The sequence below is a fragment of the Ipomoea nil genome, unplaced genomic scaffold (assembly GCF_001879475.1).
Source record: "Ipomoea nil cultivar Tokyo-kokei standard unplaced genomic scaffold, Asagao_1.1 scaffold2845, whole genome shotgun sequence".
NCBI lineage: Eukaryota > Viridiplantae > Streptophyta > Magnoliopsida > Solanales > Convolvulaceae > Ipomoea > Ipomoea nil.
Window position 1 is genome coordinate 1,279,909 of NW_017619273.1, and position 22,764 is coordinate 1,302,672.

Consider the following 22,764-nt stretch of genomic DNA (forward strand, 5'->3'; position numbering starts at 1 on the left):
TTTTCCTTCATTTTTCAGTATATCAAGGTGGGGAAAAATAAGATTCACATAACCACATGCCCAAAGAGAAAGCAAGTCTACTACTTCCTTTGTCCCATACTCCCATTTTATCCGTCTTACTTACTATTCATTGGATCAAACTAACTTTTAGTATAGTTTCTATATATATAAATTTTGTATACAAATACTAAACTTAATATTATAAAAAATTAGATTAAAAATAACTTCTGTCAAACCTCGTTAACCGAATCAAGACACATAAAATGGAACTGATGTAGTACTTTTTTTTGGTGAAAAATGCAATTTTTCCTTCCAAAATTCTTGATTCTAGCAATGTCACATCATATTTGACACCTGTAATTTTTATTTTTAATTGACTAGTCACATCATAACTCAATCAAATAGAAATTATTATTGCCAATCAAACTCATAAGATAAGTTTAACCCAAAGTTCATCTTCGGATAGTGATTACAAACTCTCTCGTAAATTAAAGATTATTATTATTATATAAAAGCTAAAAAAAAAAAAAAAAAAAAAAAAAAAAAAAAAACTCACAAGTAATCATAGGGCTTCAATTGACCCATCAAACTGATACAAAAGGGCAATTAGCACTTTTAACATGTTATCATAGGGCATCCTATTTAAGCCCTTTTAACATGTTATCATAGGGCATCCTATTTAATCTTCGTCGAGAGCTTTGCATACGAGTTTATAAAGGGCAGAGGACTTCCTTTATATTGTGCAAGCATGGTGTCACAAATATCAGTTGATCTCCATCTGCACCCAATACATATTTAATCATCAAGTTATGAAGATCATTAATGGATTTATTCCCAAAAGATGGTGTTAAGGTCTTACATTTATAACACTGCCACCAGCAATTTCATAGCTCTTCTAACAATTGATAATGGTGTCCTGGAATCTTCTCTCAGGCTTCTTCAGTGAACTGAATATAATTCAACACAAATTAGGGTCAAGAAACAAATCAAGGCTCCTCTTTTAGCTTCTTAGACTACTTGTTTTTGCCCTAATGGAAGGAGACATCCCCAATGCTCGTGGCAGGAATCGAACCCTACCCTGCCGCTAGAAGCAAGTCTTAAAGTGAAATTTCTCATCCACTGCACTAATGCCCTAGAGGCAAATCTAGAGTCATTTCATTCTAATATAATTATTGCTTTTATGCTAATAATATAATTTGATTCTAACATCATTATCATGTTTTATACTAGCAACTCAAGTAAAAATTAGATATTAAAGAACTCGTTTGATCAAATTTCAGCTTTGAGATATAACACTAGAAAATCAAAACTACATAAAACAAGATGGAAAATTGAGAAAATCCGTTAAAAATATAGTTAATTCCAATTTCAATCCCTCAAGTATTTTGTTAAAAAATACTCCACAAATATTTGGATTGAAAATTCCCAATGGAAAGAAAAAATAGAATTGAAGCCAAATATCTGAGGATTTCAAGAGGTAAAAGGGCTTTGGGATCATTGTTAAAACCAAAATATAGAGAAATGTTGGGAACTAAAAAGGGGTGTGGGTATCAGGGACCTAAAAAATGGCAGTATGCAACAATTAAGCACACCTGATCTGCTCCATTACGAAGAACAGCAGTGGCTGTCTTGCTGTTGGATGGACATCCACTATGTAGAGCCACTCGTTTCCTGCTTGCTTCACTTCAAGGACTTACATGCTCCAATAACATTTCTTCATAAAAGTATATTGGGAAAAGGTATCAATCAAGTAGAGCATGACTGAAGCTTGGGAAGAATCTCATGGATCTTTAAGAGTAATTCATCACATGGAACACAATTTTCTTTTGATGGTTCCTCTGTAAAATTTGGTAGAAGCTCCACCAATTTGAGATCTTCAGAAGTGTCACAAAGACATCTTAAGATAGTAGAAGTGATTTTAGAGTCTAAAACAATTCCCTTCACAGCCATTTGCTGGAGCAATTGAATTATTTCATCTGTTTTTCCCTTCAAACTAAAGCCCTTCAGTAAAGAATCATATACATAGATGTCGGGTGTGAAACCAGATGCAACCATTTTGTTGAACAATTTTTTAGCTTCCTCAATGCGTCCTAGATTTGAAAACCTATTTATTAGTATGGAAAAGGTGAAAGCATCAGGATTCAAACCCCTTTGAAGCATATGGTTAAGCAGTTCTTCAGCAGACTCTAAATTTCCTGATTTCAGAGCTGAGTCAATTATAATATTATACGAGACAGAATCTGGTTCATAATTTCCATTTAACATCTCCTGAAACAACCTCCTTGCTTGTTCCAAGCTGCTTTCCTTGCACAAAGCCGCCATGACTGAGTTATAGTCGAACACTGTGGGAGAACATCCACGATCTCTCATGATTACAAAAATTCCCTTTGCAATGTTTAGCATATTTAACTTACAAAATCCATCGATTAAGGCACTGTAGGCCAATGAATCTGGAGTAAAACCCAATTCAATCATCTTCTTCCAAATATCCATAGCTTTCCCGAAATTATCTGCCTTTAGATAAGCTCCAATAAGCACGGTAAAAGTTTGCACATCAACTAGTTTATTGTTCTCAATCATCATATTATGAATATCTGCAGCAAGATCAAGACGGTTTTCTTGGCAAAGCCCATGAATCAGCAGAGTCACTGTTCTAACATCTGGTTCAACATAACTTTTGTCTGTCAACATTGAATGAAAAAGTGTCATGGCATCATCTACCTTCCCATTGTTGCAAAGCCCCCTCAGAATTGTATTGTAGGTCACCAGGTTGGGCCTCTCACCCTTCTCTATCATTAGTTGTAAAATATTAAATGCATCAGCCAATAACCCTTTATCACATAGACCTCGAAGCAGAACATTGTAGGTTATATTTCCAGGAACTATACCCTTCCCCAGCATCACATTGAACAACTTCAACGCTTTCTCCGCTTTTCCATCTTTGCAAAGCCCATCAATTATACCTGTAAATGTGACAACATCAGGCTGCACTCCGTGCTCCAACATAGCATTGAACGTCGTAATGGTTTCTTCCAGCTGACCCAGCTTACATAACCCATTTATCAAAGAGGTATAGGTAACTACATTTGGTGAAACCCCTTTCCCTAGCATCCCATTAAAAAGTTCTTTGCCTTCTTTCACATTCCCTCGACTGCAAAGTCCATTTATCATTATGCTGTAAGCAAACACATTGAGTTCCAAACCCTTGGTCCTCATCTCCTCCACCAATCCCATAGCTTCATCCACCCTGCCCTCCATGCAAAAGCCATCCATCAATATAGTATATGTCAATGAATTGGGAGCAAGATTTGCATTTTCCATACCAGCCTTCAACTCCAAAGCCTCCTGCAAATTTCTTGCCTTGCAAAGCCCTTTAATGAGGGTATTATAACTAACTATATCAGGACACACCATTTTCCTATCCAACCCACAGAAGAGCTCCACCCCCTTATGAACCATCCCATTTTCACAGAAACCCTTCAGCAACAGATTGAAAAGGTACACATTGATCACAAACCCTCGCTTCAAAATTAACCCAAATACAGAAATTGCTAGTTCAGGCTTGTGATTGTGGACGAAAATTTCAACCAAAGCAGCTAAAGTTAAAAAACTAGGAGTAAATTGATGGGTAATTTTATCATACACATCAAATGCAAGTCCATATGCCTTGTTCTTTGCGAGAGTTGCAACAAGAAAATTGCAAGTAGATGAAGAAGGGATTTGCCCCAAATCATTAACGCCATGCTCGAAGAGGCGCACCGCCTCAACTAAAACTGAATTAGGGCAAGGTTGAGCGCAGAGAGATCTCAATTTAGAATCCAAGTTTTGGGCGTGCACATCACTGCTCGCAGAAGAAGAGGAAGAAAATTGTTTGATGGGGTTCAAGGAAACCAATAAGGTAGTTAGGTGAAATGGAAATCGGCGATCTAACGGTTTCTTCTTAATAAGGATCATAGTTCTCAACTACAACTACATCCCCCAAAAAAAAAATTTTTTAAAAAATAATAATAATAATAATCAGAAACGAATGGGGAATGGATAGATATATAAAAGGTGAATCGAAGGAGACGAATGTTAGAGACAGCAGAGTGATAAAAGGAAGTGTTTGGATAGAAGGCTTAATGAGGCCTGGTCGCCGATCGGCCGGAATCACCATTCACCATTCTTTCTACGTAGCGGCGGCGGAAGCGTGCACCGCTCCACAATCCAGATTCCAGACAGCCTCAACCTCAAGTTACAGACTTGAAACACAACCAGTCAACAGAATCAGCTCCTCCATCACTCCTTTTCAACTCTTTTAGCCCCAGCTTGTCTATTATGTGACATTCTAAAAAGGTTACACTCCCAGAATATAACATAACATTTTCTAAAGAATGTAATATACCTTTTACTTAAGATTCTGGAGGGAAAGTGAATTCCTCACAAATTTTTATGTTATTTTGATATTTACAAAAAAAAAATTATTTAATTTTAATTATCATAAAATATATATTTTATGTTAATTTATTATACTATTATGTTTAATTATTTTTGTAATTATATCTTTTATTTTATTTTTTATTACATCATGTTAATTAACTTATAAAATAATTTTATTTTTCAAATTCAAGATATTAACATTTATTTTAATTTTAAAATTTATCGAAATACATGAAAATTTTCATATCAGCCTTCAACTCCAAAGCGTCTTGCAAATTTCTTGCCTTGCAAAGCTTATGAGCTGTTTGGTTGGATATAGTTGCGATTCAATTATTCTTTAGCTACTTAAATTAAAATGTTTGGTTGGAGGGAATTAATTTTGTTGAATTGCAATTCATATCCCCCTACCCCCACCCCCACCCCCATATGAATTACAATTTAATGGGGAAAAGAAAGGGAAAATGAAAAAAAGACTTTTTTACCCTTAATTATTATTAGTATTATTATTACACAAGTACATTTTTTTAATTTTTATGTCATTTCTTCCATTCTCATTCTCAATAATTATATTCCTCCCTCTCAAACAATGTAGTGATATAAGGATGGTTCCTATCTGTTAGTCACGAGGAGCTCCAAACATTCGTGTCCTGCCCATTACCTATTTTTCTACCCAGACCTTTGAATAATGTTTCACGTCCAACTAGTATACCACGCCAACAGAAGTTGGGATTGTTGCCTATATTTACCTCTTGCTGGCTAAACTGTCTGGAGCTGTTAGGAACTGCCACCCCTGCTTGACAAGGAGAGCGATGTTGAAAGCATATAGGTCCCTGAACCCTAAACCTCCAACCTTCTTAGGCAGACAAATATTTTTCCAAGCATGCCAGTGAATTCCCGTACCTCCCACACCACCATTCCTCCACCAAAATCTGTTAGGATTTTCAGTTCTTGACAAGAAGATACCGATAGAAGGAAAACACTCATGGTAAACATTGAAACAGCCTAGGCGTTTGAGTAGCACTTCCTTCCCTGCCTTTGTTAGGAACTTTTTGTTCCAACCTCCAATACAATTTCGAAGTTTATCCTCAATAAATCTATCTGAATACCTGGCATTTGTTCCGACCAATAACTGATGGGACCCCAAGATATTTGCCCAATCATTTGTTAAATTGACTCCAAAATTACTTGCAAGGTGATTTCGAGTACTCCATGGGGTGTTCATGCTAAAGGTGATTCTAGATATGTGAAAATTAATTGTTTGCCCCAAACACTTCTCATATGTGATAAGGCACCATTTGATTTCCTCGGCCTCATTCTGGTATGCTTTGAAAAAGAGTAGGCTATCATCTGCAAAAAAACAGGTGTGTGATAACTGGAACACTTCTAGCCACTTTAATCCCGTGAATACTGTCTCTCTCTTCTGCAATGTGATAGTGTAAAAACAAAAAATTATCTTGTAAAAGTGTATGGATGTAAGTACTAAAAGCTAGCTAAGAGAGAATGCAACCAAGAGAGTTATTTGGGATGTTGATGGAGAATGGCAGATGCAGATATAACTGGAGGACCAAAAAACCCCGAGTTCATAGTACTCCAATTGATGAAAAAACGAAAAGCTAAGCCACCAATTAATTATCAATCCCTTTCAAAAGTGTTATACAACGGCGAGGAGTAACACGCACAGCATCTACTTATATCAGAAGATGACGAGGAAATTCTCTCTTTTGCACTGCTTTATCAGATGCCATAAAAACTCAGTACACACACATATGAGCATCTGAAATTGGAACATCACACTGCATAATGATACCATTAGATTTCTGCATCATTTGCAGAAGGTAACATAGTGAGCTTGAGATTGAGAAGAAATGCAATCGAATAATGCGAAAAGCCTATCGCCTTCGCATCCCACGTCCTCGACCCCGAGAAGCAAATCCGCCTCTTCCGCCCATGCCACCTGCAGCAGCTCCCTGGGCACTCTCAGACTGCATGTCACAAAATAAAAGAGCAAATTGTAACACAAACAATATAATAGAAAAGTCTGCATTGTATTTAATGCCGCCTATCTGACACAACATCATGAAATCCTAATTTGTACCCACATATTACACATAAATTGCACATGCACGATACAAATCAACATCTTCGAATAAGCACATATACACTTTATTTTCCTTTTTATTTTATCAGTTTGCACAAGGGACTTGAGATGAATAGTTTCCCTACAAATTAAGTATATTTAGTAGATATTAAGCTAGTGTGATAAAGAAAAAGGACAAACCTAAGTATACTCCAAATAGTCCAAAATGTATCATACTTTCCAATTTCCATGTGCTACACCTATTAGCAATAGTAGAGCCTAGTTACAAGGCATTTACAGATGGCTCAATATACCTTGGGGTTCTTCACTGTTTCATCCACGCTAAGGATAAGGCAACATGCTTCAGTAGCAGCATTAATGGCATTTATCTGTGAAAACTCGTACAACGTTAGACGATAACTAGAAAACAATGCGCAAATAGTTACTAGCAAATATCAATGTACCTTCACAACTGATGGTTCCCAGACAAAATTAGCAAATGAATTTGATATGCCACCGGTATTAATATCCACCCCATAAGGTGCGCCCTCACCTGTTTAATGATCTTGTGGCATCAGTAACAAACACTTATAAAAAGTAGGGCAGAACATTTAAAATTTTAAATATTAATTTCAATATAAATACCTCACAAATAGATATTATAACTAAATAAAAGTAGCCTCACCTGAAGGAAGAGCATGTTTTTGTCTGAGTTTGTTCAGCACATCAGTTGCATCAAAACCAGCATTATCACACAATTGCCGTGGAATAATCTGCAGCACATAATTAACATTTTCAGCAACAATAATGAGTTCTCATAATATGAAAAGAAAAGTTACATGTTCCCAGAAAACTCAGCAGCAAAAGCATCAGATGGTACCCTAATCAAATATTACTCAGATTTACACAGAACAAGCTAGCAAGTAAGAAGCCTAACAACCATAAAACTTTTAAATGACATTAACAGCAGAAGTACATACTCACAATTATAATATGCCAACTGGCAACTGCAAATTTATAGGCTGATTTTTTCATTGCAATTAGACCAACTTCAATCCAGCAAGGAAGAAACAGTAAGAGAGTTGGGGAGGGGTAGTTGTACAACTAAACCAATGATAATCATATTAACTTAATAGTAATCGAATTAACATCCTCAGTGATTATATTAGCCATCAACACATGCACATTATAACAGAACTCCTAAACAATGTTGCACTTTGATTTTGATTAGGACATAATGTACCTCAAGGGCTTTGGCATATGAGTTTATAAAGAGCTGAGACTTCCCCTTTATTGTGCGTGAATGCTGCCTCAAATATCGGCTAATCTCCATCTGTAGCCAATGGTATATCCAATTATCCAGTTATGAAGATCAAGAACATATTTATTTAACTAATAAATGGTGCTAAGATCTTACATCTATAGCACCGCCACCAGCAACAACAGTAGAATTTTTTACAGCTCTTCTAACAATCATAATTGCATCATGCAGGCTTCTCTCAGCTTCTTCAATGAACTAAATAAAATTCAAGAAAACAAATTAGAGCCAGTAAATAATAAACCAGCTCCTCTTTTAGCTTCTCAGACTCATTGTTTTTGCTATATAAGTAAATTACTCCAATAATCCAAATATCCAACGCTTAGTCATCATGAAGTCTAGAGCCATCTTAAACTCTAATATCATTACTGCTATTTTACTAATGCTTATCACCTTTTAAGTAAATTAGATATTACAGGACTGTGTTAAGAGATTTGATCGATTCCAGCTTTAAGATTGAACACTAGAAGATCTAATTTTATCTAACAGAAGACAGGCACTAAGAAAAAATATTAAAAATTCTATTTACCACAAAATTTAGGTCCTAAAGTTTTTTGAAAGACTAAGAATAGAACATAAAAATTCAATGAGGTGCAAGCACATTGTAGTCATTTGTTCAAGCAAAAACTGGATAAGTGTTGCATGCTAAAAGAGGAGTTTGGGTATCAACACCCTAAAACAAATGTAGTATGCAACAATCAAAGCACACCTGATCTGCTCCACCACGAAGCACAATAGTGGCTGTCTTTCCAGATGGACATCCACTAAATATGTTGAACCGCTCATTTCCTACTTGCTTCTCCTCAAAATGCTCACATGTTCCAAGAACCTATCTCCACAAAGAATCAAAGTTGAATGAAAACATACTATAAAGAATCCTAGCAATTCCAAAAAGTAGTAACTTTGAATCTCCTTCATCTCTGTTAAACATATGGGTGACAAAAGCAAAGCAAAAAAACCTCATCAATAACGTTGTTCACAGTTGTCTGTACTGTTCCACCAGTAGCAGCAGTCACTCGCTGCAGATCCTCCTCAGTAACACGACCAGCACAGAATATATCTCGATCTGCAAAATACTGGCAATGCAAAAGGTTTCAAATATCCATCAATATCTCTTCAGGATGAAATTTCTAACTGATCACTGACTTACTGAAAAGTTTTAAAGTTTCTACCAACCTGTGTAGCTAGATCCCCAATAGCAAGTCGAGACAAAACAACTTTTGCCCCACTTTTGACACATTTATCCAGCTTTTCATAAATGATATTCCATTCTGCATCAACAATTGATTGATACTGTGACGGATCTGAAAGCCTGATATTGACATGGTTAGGCAAGGTTTTAAAACATGCAACTTACAAAAATGAATTGAGAAATATGACATAAATTTCCTAGAATAGTTCAATGTAAGAAGCAATCATCATACCTTATCTCTGCATTTTCTTTCTCTGACTTCAATTCCAATTCTATGTTCAGTAAGAGTATCTTGGGATTGATAAACTTCTTAGGTTGCTGTTCAAAACCAGCATAGGAAAAAGTCTTCTTGAAGGCAACACCGTTTACAAGGAAAGAATCCCGCATGGTGCCTCCAGCAACCTACAAAGTTAAAGAAAATTAGCAAATGTAAACATGCATCAGTAAGCGCTGAGGAGCTATAGAGATACCCAGAAGTAAATGAATGTAGATTGCGGTTTAGGACTAAGTAAAAAAGAACTTTTAACATTATTTGTAAACTGAAAAGTGAAAATTCAAGAAAAAAAATTTAGGTGCACCATAAGATTATATGCTATTTATTTAAATGTAGATCTGATTTCAAATTCCAGATTTCCAGAATAATAAAGACTCAATATTACTCAACAACCTATATATGATACATCAACAATACACATACTGACATAAGCAACTAAGTATTTGATGCAAATAAATTTGGATCTCTTCAAATCAGATCACAAAATAATCAATTTTGACCAGCAAGAATAACCTTCTTTTGAATTATGACTAGAGGCCTGATGATACATTAGTATAGAAACCCAATTTATCTCAAGCAAGCAATGAAAATAGTAATCATAAGCACTTAAAGGCATTCACACTACTAGTACATCAACAAATATATCAAAGTATCTGCTCTGGAGTAACTATGCAGAAAAATACATATTTATGTATATATAATTAATATATTCTATAGGAATCTCTGAAGGCAACCATCAAAGTTAATTATTTATGTATATATAAAGTACTATATTCTGTATGGATCCGTGAAGGCAACCGTCAAAGTCGACTGAAGTAGGCAAATTCCAGAACATCCCAAATTTGCATGTATACCTTCTTAATGCCAATCATATTCAGCCTGTCATCATCTCCAATTGAAAGGACAGCATCAACAACCATGGATGCAAAAAAATCCTTTTCCCCACCAATAAGTTTTGATGACAGTGTTGTAGCTGCACACTTAGCAAGCAGACTTCTCTTTTCTTCCATGCTTTTACCCTCTATGCTAACAGCCAATTCTTTTACCTTCTCAATTGCCTATCATAGAATAAAAGAAATTAGAAATATGTACCACAGGTATCACATCCTGCAAAAAACAACCCCACCCCACCCCTGGAAAAAAGGGAAGGAATAAAACAGAAGGGGAAAGAAAAATACCAAATTGCATGCAGTTCGATAACTACGAATCAAGTTTTGAGGGTGCACTCCATCTTCAATGTAAGGCTTGGCTTCCTTCAGAAACTCTCCAGCAAGCAGAACAACAGTGGTTGTCCCGTCACCAACCTGCGGGGATAATATATTTGGTCAAGGAGGACAGTTACTAAACAGGATGGGCATGACAAATGGCAATTAAAGACACTGCAATGTCAATAAAAATATTGCATCTACAAGTTACCTAACATATTTTGGTGAACTATTAATTGCTTTATTGCTAAACAGCAGCCCAACATAGACCCACCAAATGCATTTGGCAAAAGAGGAACTATAGTGGAAAACTATTTCACTGCTTAGCCAAACAAAATGTAACACCATATAATGTGCACCCCAACTTCATTTCATTGCAAGCAAAGAAGCTATTAGTAATATTGTGAAGAAGTCCAATCTATAGTCTCCCCATCCAAACTAGATGCTCTAACTTCTCTAAGACATAAAACTTTTTCTCCTATAACAAAATCATTTTTCCAATGCTACTTCCGCCAATCTTAAAGCAGAAACCTTATGATGTTCAAATAGTCAAATCTAGGTACCACTCGTGTGCCTATGGAACATTAAATTCATCAAAAAATTATTTAAAAAAAAAAAAAAAAAAAAAAAAAGCACATCATACAATACCTCAGAGTCCTGGGACTTGGCAATGTCAACAAGAATTTTGGCAGCAGGGTGAACAATGTCAAGAAGCTTCATTATAGTGGCACCGTCATTGGAAATGGTGGTGTTTCCCTTATCATCATGAATCAACTTGTCCATACCCCTTGGACCAAGCGTAGTCCTTACAACATCCGCAACAGCCATACACGCATTTATATTGCTCACCAACTGTGCCTTCCCTTGAGAAGTATCTGTCCCTTCCTTAAGCAATATGATTTGTGGTTGCTACTCAAAAAACAATCAGAGTAAGTTGAAAAAACAACAAATAGCATTCAATATAGTCAAAGTTTTCTCACCACCAGTTAATTCGCTCTTCTCCAGCCACATTTCAATGCAGAAATCTAAATTATTAACCTTAGCCGAGCACACACGAAGTAAAACACCACTTACAATCAGATTTTACTTGCATAGAATAGCGTAATCTTCAACATAGACACTCAGCATTCAATAATTTCTATATTACGGAGTATATTTCATTTTCTCAGATGTTCTGATGAAGCAGAAAAATTCTTCCGTCCGACCTGATCTAGGTTACTCTATAACAAGCATGTCCGCTATATACTACAAAATCAGTCAGAAAGAGAGATCGAACTTACCATCATGGCCGCCATTGTTGCCCCTGACTTTGCAGATCGGACGATGTAGTGACTCAGTTAGTCAGTGGTTGGCGGAGAGAGTATCAGAGAAGGAAGCAGTATGAAATGCCTGCAGTTTAGGGTTTTTTGGTTGGACTAGGGGTTATGTATTTTCTAGTTCATTTCTCTCTTGCATGAAGGCTTAACTTTGCAAATTATAAAAAGGAAAATGTCATTCAATGAGCTGTGACAGTATCATAAGTATTCGGATACAGATCAAATAAGTCATTCAATTTCAACGCATGGCACAAAAAAATAAGTTAATTCAATTTTGGAATAAGGGTCAAATAGGTCATCCAACTGCACACAATAATTCAATTAGGCCACTAAATCTAAGAAACTAACAATTGAATCTCTAAACTAACCAATTTCAAACAAATCTTTCAATTTGAAGGTTTCCAACAGGTCATCCTTCCAAATTAATTATTTTTTAAAAATAAATTTTTAAAATTAATTATTTAAATTTAAAAAAATATTTAAAAAAAAAACAAAAAATAATAATAATAACTGGACTGGCCGGAGACGACGGGGTATGTTTTTTTTTTAAACAAAATTTAAAATTAATTATTTTTTAAAATTTATTTTTTTAAAAAAATAATTAATTTGAGAGGATGACCTGTTGACCTGTTGGAAACCTTGAAATTGAAAGAATTGTTTGAAATTGATTAGTTTAGGGACATAATTGTTGGTTTTTTAGGTTCAGTGGTCTAATTGCATTATCCTGTACAGTTCGATGACTTATTTGACCCTTATTCCTTCAATTTTTTATAAAAATGTACTATCAATCAAGTATCTTGTGCTCAAATGATGATCTCTCCTATATGGGAGGTCATGAGATTGAACATCTAAGTTGAAAGCATGTTTGAACAGATACTACAATCTAATAAAGTTAGTAGCATTCAAAATAAAAATGTACTATCAAATTTTAAAAACTTTCTAAGGGAAGTGATTCAATCAAGACTTTTTAAGACTTCCAAAGACTTTTATGGCACGTTTGGTTCGCGGAATATGCTTGGAATGGAATAGCATTCCCAGTAATAGACTTATTCATTTGTTTGATAAAAATATCTATTCCCAAAAACAATATTCCTGGGAATGACATCTTTCCCCTTGCAGGGGAATAGAGATTCCTAAGGGGCTCTGGTATTAAGCTATTTCTGAGTTATTCGGAATGGCTTAAAGTTGCTATTTCCTATTTTACGCTCAATTAAATTTATTTCCTATTTCACTGCCGCCACCGCCACCGCCACCACCACCAACACCACTACTACCACATATTTGTATAAGTGTCTTTTAAAACATATTTCATTTCTATTCCTTAAACCAATCAAACACTGTAATATAATTCCTAAAATATATTCTTTCCGCAAACCAAACAATATAATACAATTCATATTTTATTCTTTATGGAATAGCATTTCTATTACCTCAAAATTCATTCCGTGAACAAAACGTGATGTTAAAGTGATGGATTTTAAATAATTTTTGTAGAATTTCCTAAATTTTTTTAAACTTTCATCAACTTGAGTCTATAAAAATTCGTAGAACAAACATTTATAAACTTTTTTAAAAAAAATTCATATTAAAAAGTCTACAAAAGTCATTAAAACTCTAAATTAATTTTGGTTATGTTTTTTTTTTAATAAATATGTATGAAATTAATAGAGAGATAAAAATAAAAAGTATATAAGAATTTATAAAAGGTTTGAAACGTACCGTAAAATTTGATAGAAATTGATGAAAAATTTGTGTGGTCTACATTGAGGAAAAAAGTTTGTAGAGAAAATTGAAAAGTTTGGGGTTGGATGGTTGGATTTTATCTATTTATATTAAATGAAGAAAAAGTCTACAGAAACCCTATTTTGATAGAGTCTATAAAAGTTGATAAGTTGTTTAGCCGACTCCTGAGGTCCTCCGCTACCATTGTCAGTCCCCGTTAAGTTGATCCCTAAGGTCCTCGGGTTTTTGACTGAAATGGGAGTTGGCATTGGGTTATGGACAATAATAGGAATTTTTTTTTTTTGACAAGAGTAGGAAAACCGAGTTTGGGAAACGCGGACCACGTGGTTGGGGTCAAAACCGCATTTCCCAAACTCGATTGAGGCGAAATTCCACATTGATGACAGCCGCATTTGAGAAATGCGGCTGTCGTATATTATACGACAACCGCATTTCCCAAATGCTGCTGTCGTATACACAAAGCCGCATTTGAGAAATGCGGCTTTCGTATATCATACGATAGCCACATTTCCCAACTGCGGCTATGCTTTTAGAATCTCGCCGGCGCCGGCGACAAAAATGGCGATACGACTGCCTCCGCCATTCCTGAAGGGATTTTTCCGGTCGGTGTCTCTGTGCGACGCTAAGAGGCGGTGCCTTGTGTTTCTGGAAGTCCGACGGTCTCGACGGGAAGTTACTGTAAAACGACAACAAGTGGCTTTCTGGGGTGGAAACCCGACGGTCGACGGTCACGGTGGAGTTCTCTCTTGTAACCCCAGGTAACGTCTCCTCTTCCACCGGTTGTCTGTGAGCACCGAATTTTATTGCTTTTTCGCGATTGCTTCGCTCCTTTGCCGGATAATCTGCGTGTGAGAACCGGCTTTTGGGTTTAACTTGTTTAGAGAATTGGTTCTGTGCTCTGGGTATCTATGGCCTCTCGTTCTGGGAAAAACTTGGACGGAAGAAACATGGCTGGAAGCAGTTCCATGCCACCCTCTCGTCTCCCCGTCAATCCCAAACGCGTTTTTGTCGCCTTTGTCGCCGGCGCCAGCGAGATTCTAAAAGCATAGCCGCATTTGGGAAATGCGGCTATCGTACGAAAGCCGCATTTCTCAAATGCGGCTTTGTGTATACGACAACCGCATTTCTCAAATGCGGCTGTAGCAACGTGGAATTTCGCCACAACCAAGTTTGGGAAATGCGGTTTTGACCCCAACCGCGTTTCCCAAACTCGGTTTTCCTACTTTTGTCAAAAAAAAAAAAAAAAAAAAAGAAGCATTCATATTATTGTCCTAACCCAATGCCAACTCCCATTTCAGTCAAAAACCCGAGGTCCTCTCCTGACCCCACGGGTAGGGTCTGCCGACTCGCTGTTGTCCCGGTGGGGTGATTGGCGTGGGTGAGGTTGCGAGTGTTGCGTGAATCGTGGAAATTGCGGGTGTTTGACTCTGATCTCGCCATAGCTAGGACGAATAATAGAAAGGAGAGCACGCTTAAGCTTGTACAGTCGTTCTCAACAATAGCACCAATGATGGAATTAATTAACCCGGAGTCCGGATCAATTAACCCGAATAAATGTGACAAGTCTAGGATTAAACGATAATAGGGGTTGGAATTATGATACGAATATAGTCAGGAGACTAGTATTGCATTAATTAAGTATAAAACGCTATTACAAAGCTAAGGATTAATGTAATAACGAGACAAGTGTGTAATTAGGACATGAGATGTCTGAACAAGACACAAGTGAGGGTTTTTGTACCCAATGTCGGCCCAACAACCTCGGAGGACGCGGTGGGAGCCGCTTGGATGGCAACCGCCGCTGCAAGACCCGGTCAACACAAGGACCCCGTCCCCTGGCCGAGCCGTGAAGAGCACGAGGTGGCCGACCTCACGGCAGCCGACCCCCGTGTAATGGTCGAGGTCCTTTGGGAGGCAGACCCCTTCGTGGTCTGCCCGGGCACGTGCGTAATCAAGTCGGGTTTCAGGTCTAATTCGCTCCATATTACATCACCCTAGATCCGCTCTGTAATTATTCTATCAATAGGCGTTGGAGTGGCAGGACTAGTACTACTGTTTGATGGCTCATTATGAATATTAAATGCTCTTCAATGAGGTCTTAATTATTCTTCTGTTTATTCTCCTTGCATAGTAGTAGTAGTAATAGTAGTAGTAGTAATAGTAGTAATAGTAATAATAATAATAGTAATAGTAGTAATAGTAATAATAATAATAATAATTGAGGTGAAAGTTGCCGATAAAGGAGAAGAGAAAAGAGTTTTAATTGGGAAGGATAAATTATGTCATTTCTTTAAAATAATAAGGATAAATGTGGAAAAAAAGTTAAAAAGCTAAGAGCTTATTTTGAAACGCTACCTAATGTAACGTTCCAAAATAAACTCTTATTTTAAGCTAGGAGCTTATTTTGGGAACATTACCAAACAGAGCTTATAGCTTATTAGTAGCTTAAAATAAGCTATAAGCTCCTAAATAAGCTTTGCCAACCAGAGCCCTTATGTGAAACCTCTCATCCATTATACCAATGCTAGGCAGTATTAGTTGAGCATTATATTAGAGCGTGATGGAACTAAATTTTTTTTAATATACAGAAGCATCAGTTTCCGAGGACATTACATTGATCATTTCATAATAATAGGATACAAGCTACATCTTTATTCTTCTCTTCAAGTATTCTGAAGCTTCGGCCATTTCCATTTAACACCGCTTAACCATCCAAACTGATAAGATAATTGCCCTGATTGTAACTTCACCAGTTGTTGCCTGTAAGGTATCAGTACATTCCTGAGACCTGCATTTTAAACATTGATCCAGCAACGCTGACAATTTAATACCACTATGTTTATATATATATATAGAGAGAGAGGGAGAGAGAGAGAGAGAGGTTAATATGCATCGCAAAACATTCATTTATTACCAGATATACACATTGTTTTGTAGAGGGTAGCGATGTTAGGATCCCCCTTGGTACTCATGTGAGGCTTCTCCAAGCACTCGAGGAAAGCTAGGTCTGCCTTTAGAAGCTCAGCCTGGTCATGACTATCGTAACCAATGTCATGGCAATAGCAACAGAAGTCCAGCCAATCAATTGGTCTTCTATCCCAAATTGGAGATCCACCGTCTTTCCCACTTGACCAATTGGGGCCACAGTAATGCCCATATCGTGGAAACAACTGAGATAGAAAACCTCTTGTACCTGTGTGCCATGGAACCTTGGAAACATATGGTCTGAAGCGTATAGAGTTTTGAGCAACAAGTTCAGTTCTGTCACGAGACTGTGAGCTGATTTTGAACTTGCGGTTGACAGTAGCTGGCATTTGAATTTTATTCCTTGCATCAATTACCCAAGGAATAATTGAAAATATAGGCCATTGCCAAAAGTTGATATCAATATGTGCCCTTTGTTTAGGAGTCTGTATTAGTATGGTAGTGGAAATAGTGGTAGATGCCACATCCTGTTTAGAGAGAGGTCTGAACCATGGGAGGTTATCAAGAAACCAAGAAGCCATTGCTATATATGTATGATGTTCGAAGCACATGTACTTTAGCCACCAGAAGTTATAAGAGCAGTGGACCTGTCACAAATCACAATACATAATAAGCAACTTCTAATTATGTAGTATTAACACAAGATAAATCCAGTTGGTCATGGACCCAATGCTATGCATTTAGTAGTGTGCAAAGCAATGATCTTTACAAATTTTCAACCAATGAGCTAATTTTTTTAATAACCAAATAGAAAATAAGATAATTTATCAAAGGAAAGGTCAACTTCACTTTCCTCCCCTTTCCGTTTTCTTTATTCTGCCTTGTACCTATAGAGGTCAAATGCAACCAATATCCTTCATTCTCTTTGCAAAGCTCAGCCAAAGACCAAGCACAAAGGAGAGGAGCATATCTCATTCTCTGCTTGGTACACAGAATAAGTTATATAAATCGAACAAAATTTAGGTGTTGGAATCACAACCACTTGAAATCCATTGCAATGCACATGTTCTACTCCCCCACACAAACTTAGGTATGGTGGATTCCAAAGATGAAGAATCAACTTTTCTTTTCTTTTACAATATAAATGTATCCCAAATTGCCTAATAAATACCACACTTAAAACAATCCCAAACAAAATTGGGCACTGAACCCCATTACTGTCCCCAACCCCTTGCCCACTTGCCACCTTCTATCAAACCACGTTTCCTGGCTGCTCCTCATTTCCTGTCATCCATCTGTCACTCCCACGGAAAACACCCAACAAGCCAAAGCTGTCATTAACTCAACTCCATAGTGCCAACCATAATCAACTCTCAATGAAAGCCTCAAAGCCATAGCATTCACTGTTCACACTTGATTGATAGTATATTGTACTTTATCCTAAATGTAGTAAATTTGCATTTTTGTTCAATTACAACTAACCCTTTTTTAAATATTTAATGTTGAAATTTTAATGAGTAATAATTAATATTAATTTAGAATGAAAATAACTGCAAGGTGAGAGTGGAGATCCATATATTTATGGAATGATGGGAACCTTTTTGTGCAGGGGAGGGGGGCATATATAAAACTGAGATATATAACTGACATAGGAGAACTCAGACGACAGTAGGGCAACCCACGACTTTCCAAAACCCAAACTTTGTTGTTATATTCAATAGGGCTTTTTAGAACAATTTCATAATTGGACTTTGTGTCATTTTCATTTTCTTGCAATCCCTACACTATTCTACTACAAGATCCCTCACAATTTCATTCAATTACCAAACAGAGCACCACAGTAGCTATAACTTTTCAAACATTGTCAGTCCCTTCAGTACTACATAGAGTTCAGACATCAAAATGAAACACAACTTGACAAATATCTTTGCAGTATCTTTGAAATGCAATTCAACAGCTTCTGCACACTAATATTTCACAATAAGTAAAGATTACAGCTCAAACAGGAGATTTATTCTTGGGTTCAGTGAAGTAAATTTTCAGGAAAATTAAAAGGAAGATTATTTTATGGCTTCTGCAAAACTATATCAGAATAAAAAAAGTCTACAGTTCAAACAGGAGATGAATTGTTCTGGTTCAGTGAAGTGAATTTTCAATAAAATAAAGAAAGATCATTCATTTCTCAATGTACAGTAATATAGAGGTCTAGCACAACAAAACAAGTCGAATAGATTAAAGCCTGCCCTGCATAGCATGGGTTCAAGAACCATCAAGGATCAATGTCATAACAAGTTAGCCTACCTCTTTCATAAACAATATCAATCGAATTGCTTCAAATTTCCCATCAACATCACCTACCAAAACTACAAGCTCAGTCCCCCCGGTCAGATTAACTGAAATATATCGAATTTTCCCTTGGCAATCAGAAGAGATGGAGCCCAACGGTAAATAGCAAATTCATAACAATAATTAAAAAAAAAAAAAAACATTAAAAGACTGAAAATAATTGAGGAACACTACATAAACAAAATTGTGTTTATACTTCCGTATACATATAATAACAGTGATGCGATAGCTAGAAGTTGAAGATAAAACATTAAATCACCATTAAAGATGAAAATTATAGCTCAAAATTGGAACTGAACGAAAATTAATACAGTATTAAAAGGTTACCTAAAGGTTGTCTTCTTCATGGATAACTTCTCGCGAGGGAGAGAGAGAGAGCAACAGAACTCGAAACCTCCCTCAATCCAGTATGATCTTTGTCTTTTGGGCTCGCTTCTAGATATAGACTAGCTAGAGAGAGAGATTGGGAAAGAAAGTTGGATACGGCTGATTGGTTGCAGAGTGAATTCTCCCTATTCTTGTGGTCTGCAATTCGTTGTGTGGGCCCATGTCGATGGATTATGGGAACCAGGTTTTGGTTCAAGGTTTAGAAAAGACTCCGTAAAACCGTAACCCGAACCCGAATTGGTTTTTGGTTCAAGGTTTAAAATAAAATCGCAACTTGAAAATTGTTTGGGTGTTAAACGGGTGGGCTTGGACCGGTCCAGACCGGCCTGTCATTGGCCCGCTTATTTTTTAAACTGGGTTAGTTTGTTTGGATTATATTTTGGATCGGGTTTGACCCGGTCTGAAAAATAAAAATTAAAGTATAGTCGGGTCTATTTTTCAAAAAATATAAAATATAAAATATAAAAAAATTAAAAATTATATATCAATTTATTTAAATTATGTTTTTTTTTTCTAAATTAACTTTACAAGTTTACATATTTATTTTCAATTATTTAACTTAAAAATTATTTTAAAAATTGAAGAAATCGATATTTTCAAGTTGAATCATGAATGCTGCATTGATGCACTATATAAATGTTACTGTTGTCTAAATATTATTGTAACATATTTTACTTCAAAATTAATATTGCATTGCTGCATTATATAAATAATAATAAATAATAGATTATAGAGTAATAAAGGATTAGAAAATGTCTTTCGATTCAATTAGAAACAGGATAAAGATTACAGAGTATATCACAACTAAAACTCTAACTAACCTGATAAGTAGAACTAGTCTTGACTAACTAATAATAACCACATACTACAAGACTATACATTATACAATAATAATATGAAATAATAACTTCACTAATACACTCCCGCAAGCACAAGACGGCAGAGAGGCCACATTGAGCTTGCCTCGTAGAGTAGAAAAACGCGGTGACGGAAGCGGTTTGGTGAAGATATCGGCTAGCTGATCAGTAGTAGACACATAATTCACCACGAAGTCCCCTGAAACAACTTTGTCACGAACGAAGTGGTAGTCAATCTCTACGTGTTTAGTGCGAGCATGGAAGACCGGGTTTGCACATAGATACGTTGCGCCAAGATTGTCACACCATAGTGTCGCAGGTTGACCAGAATGTAACCCAAGCTCCTGAAGTAATGAAACAACCCAGGTGACCTCAGCATATACATAAGCTAACGCTTTATACTCAGCTTCAGTGGAAGAGCGGGCCACAATGCGCTGCTTCTTGGACAACCATGAGATGAGATTGGAACCCAGATAAACAGCACAACCACTTGTACTCTTCCTGTCGACGGGACAGCCAGCCCAGTCTGAATCAGAGTAGGCATGAATGGCAGTAGAAGCAGACGGAGTAAGCTGCAACCATAGTCTAAAGTTCCCTTGATGTATCGAAGGACTCGTTTTACCAGATTCCAGTGATCGTCTGTCGGAGAATGCATGAACTGACAAAGTCGATTGACCGCATAAGACAAGTCTGGGCGCGTGATCGTCAGATACTGCAACACGCCAACAATGCGCGATACTATGTCGTATTATCATACGGGGTATCCACCGTAGTGATCGACTTGGTGACAGCTGCTGGAGTGGCAAGCGGCTTACAGTCAATCATACCCGAGCGGCCAAGCAGATCCGTCATGTAGCGCCGTTGCGATAAAAGGAGACCACCGCCTACCACAACTGTCTCGATACCCAAAAAGAATCCCGGTGCTCCTAGATCTTGAATTTTGAAGGTTGTAGACAGTCGTTGTAGTAAAGTAGTCACAAGTTTGGCATCATTGCCCATCATAATGATGTCATCTACGTAGACCAACAAAAACACACGGGAGTCTCCTGCAGTGTAATAAAACAAAGAGACATCGGTTTTGGATGCCTGAAAACCTGTGGATAACAGAAAATCATGGAGACGCTTGAACTAGGCTCTGGGTGCCTGTTTCAACCCGTAAAGAGACCGTTGTAGGTGACACACATGACCAGCTGTTGTAGGATCCTCATACCCCGGTGGCTGTTTCATGTAAACTGTTTCGGCTAGGTGGCCGTTTAGGAAGGCGTTGTGAACATCTAGTTGCCGTAGAGTCCAACCCTTGGATACAGCCAATGAAAACAGCATTCGGACTGTAGTGGGTTTGACTACTGGACTAAATGTGTCAAAAAAGTCCTCCCCTGCAACCTGGTTAAACCCTTTGGCTACCAAATGAGCTTTATACCGCTCTACTGACCCATCCGCAGTGCGCTTAGTGCGGAACACCCACTTGCACCCAATAATATTCATATGAGGTTCAGGTGGGACTAGGCGCCAGGTTGATTGTGGAGAAGAGCATTAAACTCCTGATCCATAGCCTCACGCCAGTGTGCATGGCCAACGGCATGTGAATAACACGTCGGGTCTGAACTGACAGTCAAGGCCTGAAAAGGCTCGTCCGTACCCTTAGTCATGTGACGAAGACGCATGACATGGTCCCGTCCTTGCAGTTGAGCACGCCGTTTACGGGTCCGTGCCGGGGCAGTGTGAGTGACCGCCAGTTGTGGTGGATCATGTGCTAAGGGTATGGGCTCAGACTCAACAACCTCTCGTGGGCCCGGTGGATCAGTGGGCACTAAAGATGTACTGGTCGTGACAACAGGAGCTGCCACCCACGGTAAACTCGGTGGAGGCGAAACTTGTTGCACATTCTTTGCTGAAAAAGGAAAAACATGTTCATCAAAACGGACATAGCGGCAGATATAGGTCTTACCAGTAGCCAAGTCAGTGCATCTGTATCCCCTAAAGGAGGGTGGGTAACCAAGGAAGATGCACGGGGTGGAGCGGTACTCTATCTTATGCCTGTTATATGGGCGTAGATATGGGTAACACTGACACTCAAAGACGCGAAGAAAGGTATACAGAGGTGGTATTTTGAAGAGACGAGTGTATGGGCTATCATAATTAATGGCAGAAGACGGTAAGTAGTTGATTAAGACAGTTGCTGTTTCAAAGGCATATTCCCAATATTCGTGAGGTACTTTTCCCTCAGCAAGTAGAGTTAGGCCCATTTCGACAATGTGTCGGTTACGGAGCTCTACACGCCCATTTTGCTCATGTGTGTATGCACATGACTGGCGGTGATTAATGCCTAAGGTTTGAAATACATTATGTGATTTTCTGTACTCACCCCCTATATCAGATTGGATTGACTTTATAGAATGCCCAAATTGGCGCTCGACCAGAACACGAAACGACTCGAAACATTTATATATGTCTGATTTTATCCGTAATGGATAAAACCAGCAGAAGCGGGAGAAATCATCTACAAATAAACATAAATAACGATAACCACTAACAGATAGTACCGGGGATGGTCCCCAAATGTCGGTAAAAATAAGATCTAGTACATTTTCACTAGAACGTGGTACACTGTCTAATTTAAAACGCGATGATTTCCCGAGATGACACGAGACGCAGGAATTGACTGGATCATTTTTATTGGATTTGACTAGGCAACTTTGTAGAAC

General features: G+C 37.4%; 3 protein-coding genes across 3 annotated transcripts; all 3 read right to left on the minus strand.

Annotated features, from left to right (window-relative positions):
- Nucleotides 1-665: 665 nt before the first annotated feature.
- LOC109160177 (pentatricopeptide repeat-containing protein At4g28010) lies at nt 666-4,278 on the minus strand. Its single transcript, XM_019308390.1, has 4 exons — nt 4,046-4,278; nt 1,593-3,976; nt 860-947; nt 666-778 (listed from the first exon to the last, which is right to left on the minus strand). Exon 2 carries the CDS (start codon nt 3,952-3,954, stop codon nt 1,747-1,749), a length of 2,208 nt encoding a protein of 735 aa, XP_019163935.1. The 5' UTR covers nt 3,955-3,976; nt 4,046-4,278; the 3' UTR covers nt 666-778; nt 860-947; nt 1,593-1,746.
- Nucleotides 4,279-6,013: 1,735 nt separating this feature from the next.
- Nucleotides 6,014-11,951, minus strand: LOC109160178 (T-complex protein 1 subunit eta-like). The gene is made up of 14 exons (XM_019308391.1): nt 11,766-11,951; nt 11,134-11,394; nt 10,459-10,584; nt 10,135-10,338; nt 9,239-9,408; nt 8,991-9,126; nt 8,774-8,890; nt 8,524-8,643; nt 7,914-8,012; nt 7,740-7,829; nt 7,182-7,269; nt 6,961-7,049; nt 6,811-6,885; nt 6,014-6,401 (listed from the first exon to the last, which is right to left on the minus strand). Exons 1-14 carry the CDS (start codon nt 11,778-11,780, stop codon nt 6,309-6,311), a joined length of 1,683 nt encoding a protein of 560 aa, XP_019163936.1. The 5' UTR covers nt 11,781-11,951; the 3' UTR covers nt 6,014-6,308.
- A 4,123-nt stretch (nt 11,952-16,074) lies between these two features.
- Nucleotides 16,075-19,301, minus strand: LOC109160346. The gene is made up of 3 exons (XM_019308678.1): nt 19,143-19,301; nt 16,459-17,116; nt 16,075-16,332 (listed from the first exon to the last, which is right to left on the minus strand). Exons 2-3 carry the CDS (start codon nt 17,078-17,080, stop codon nt 16,208-16,210), a joined length of 747 nt encoding a protein of 248 aa, XP_019164223.1. The 5' UTR covers nt 17,081-17,116; nt 19,143-19,301; the 3' UTR covers nt 16,075-16,207.
- Between the last annotated feature and the right edge of the window lie 3,463 nt (nt 19,302-22,764).

Bases quoted from the DNA above. Each gene is read 5' to 3' on its own strand.
- LOC109160178 (XM_019308391.1), bottom strand. The intron at 7,270-7,739 runs GTACATTATGTC...TATGTGCTGCAG, and splicing joins CATATGCCAAAGCCCTTGAG to ATTATTCCACGGCAATTGTG. The intron at 6,402-6,810 runs GTATATTGAGCC...TGTGACATGCAG, and splicing joins AAACAGTGAAGAACCCCAAG to TCTGAGAGTGCCCAGGGAGC.
- LOC109160346 (XM_019308678.1), bottom strand. From the start codon at position 17,080: ATGTGCTTCGAACATCATACATATATAGCAATGGCTTCTTGGTTTCTT. The intron at 16,333-16,458 runs GTAATAAATGAA...TTTAAAATGCAG, and splicing joins CAAAACAATGTGTATATCTG to GTCTCAGGAATGTACTGATA.
- LOC109160177 (XM_019308390.1), bottom strand. From the start codon at position 3,954: ATGATCCTTATTAAGAAGAAACCGTTAGATCGCCGATTTCCATTTCAC.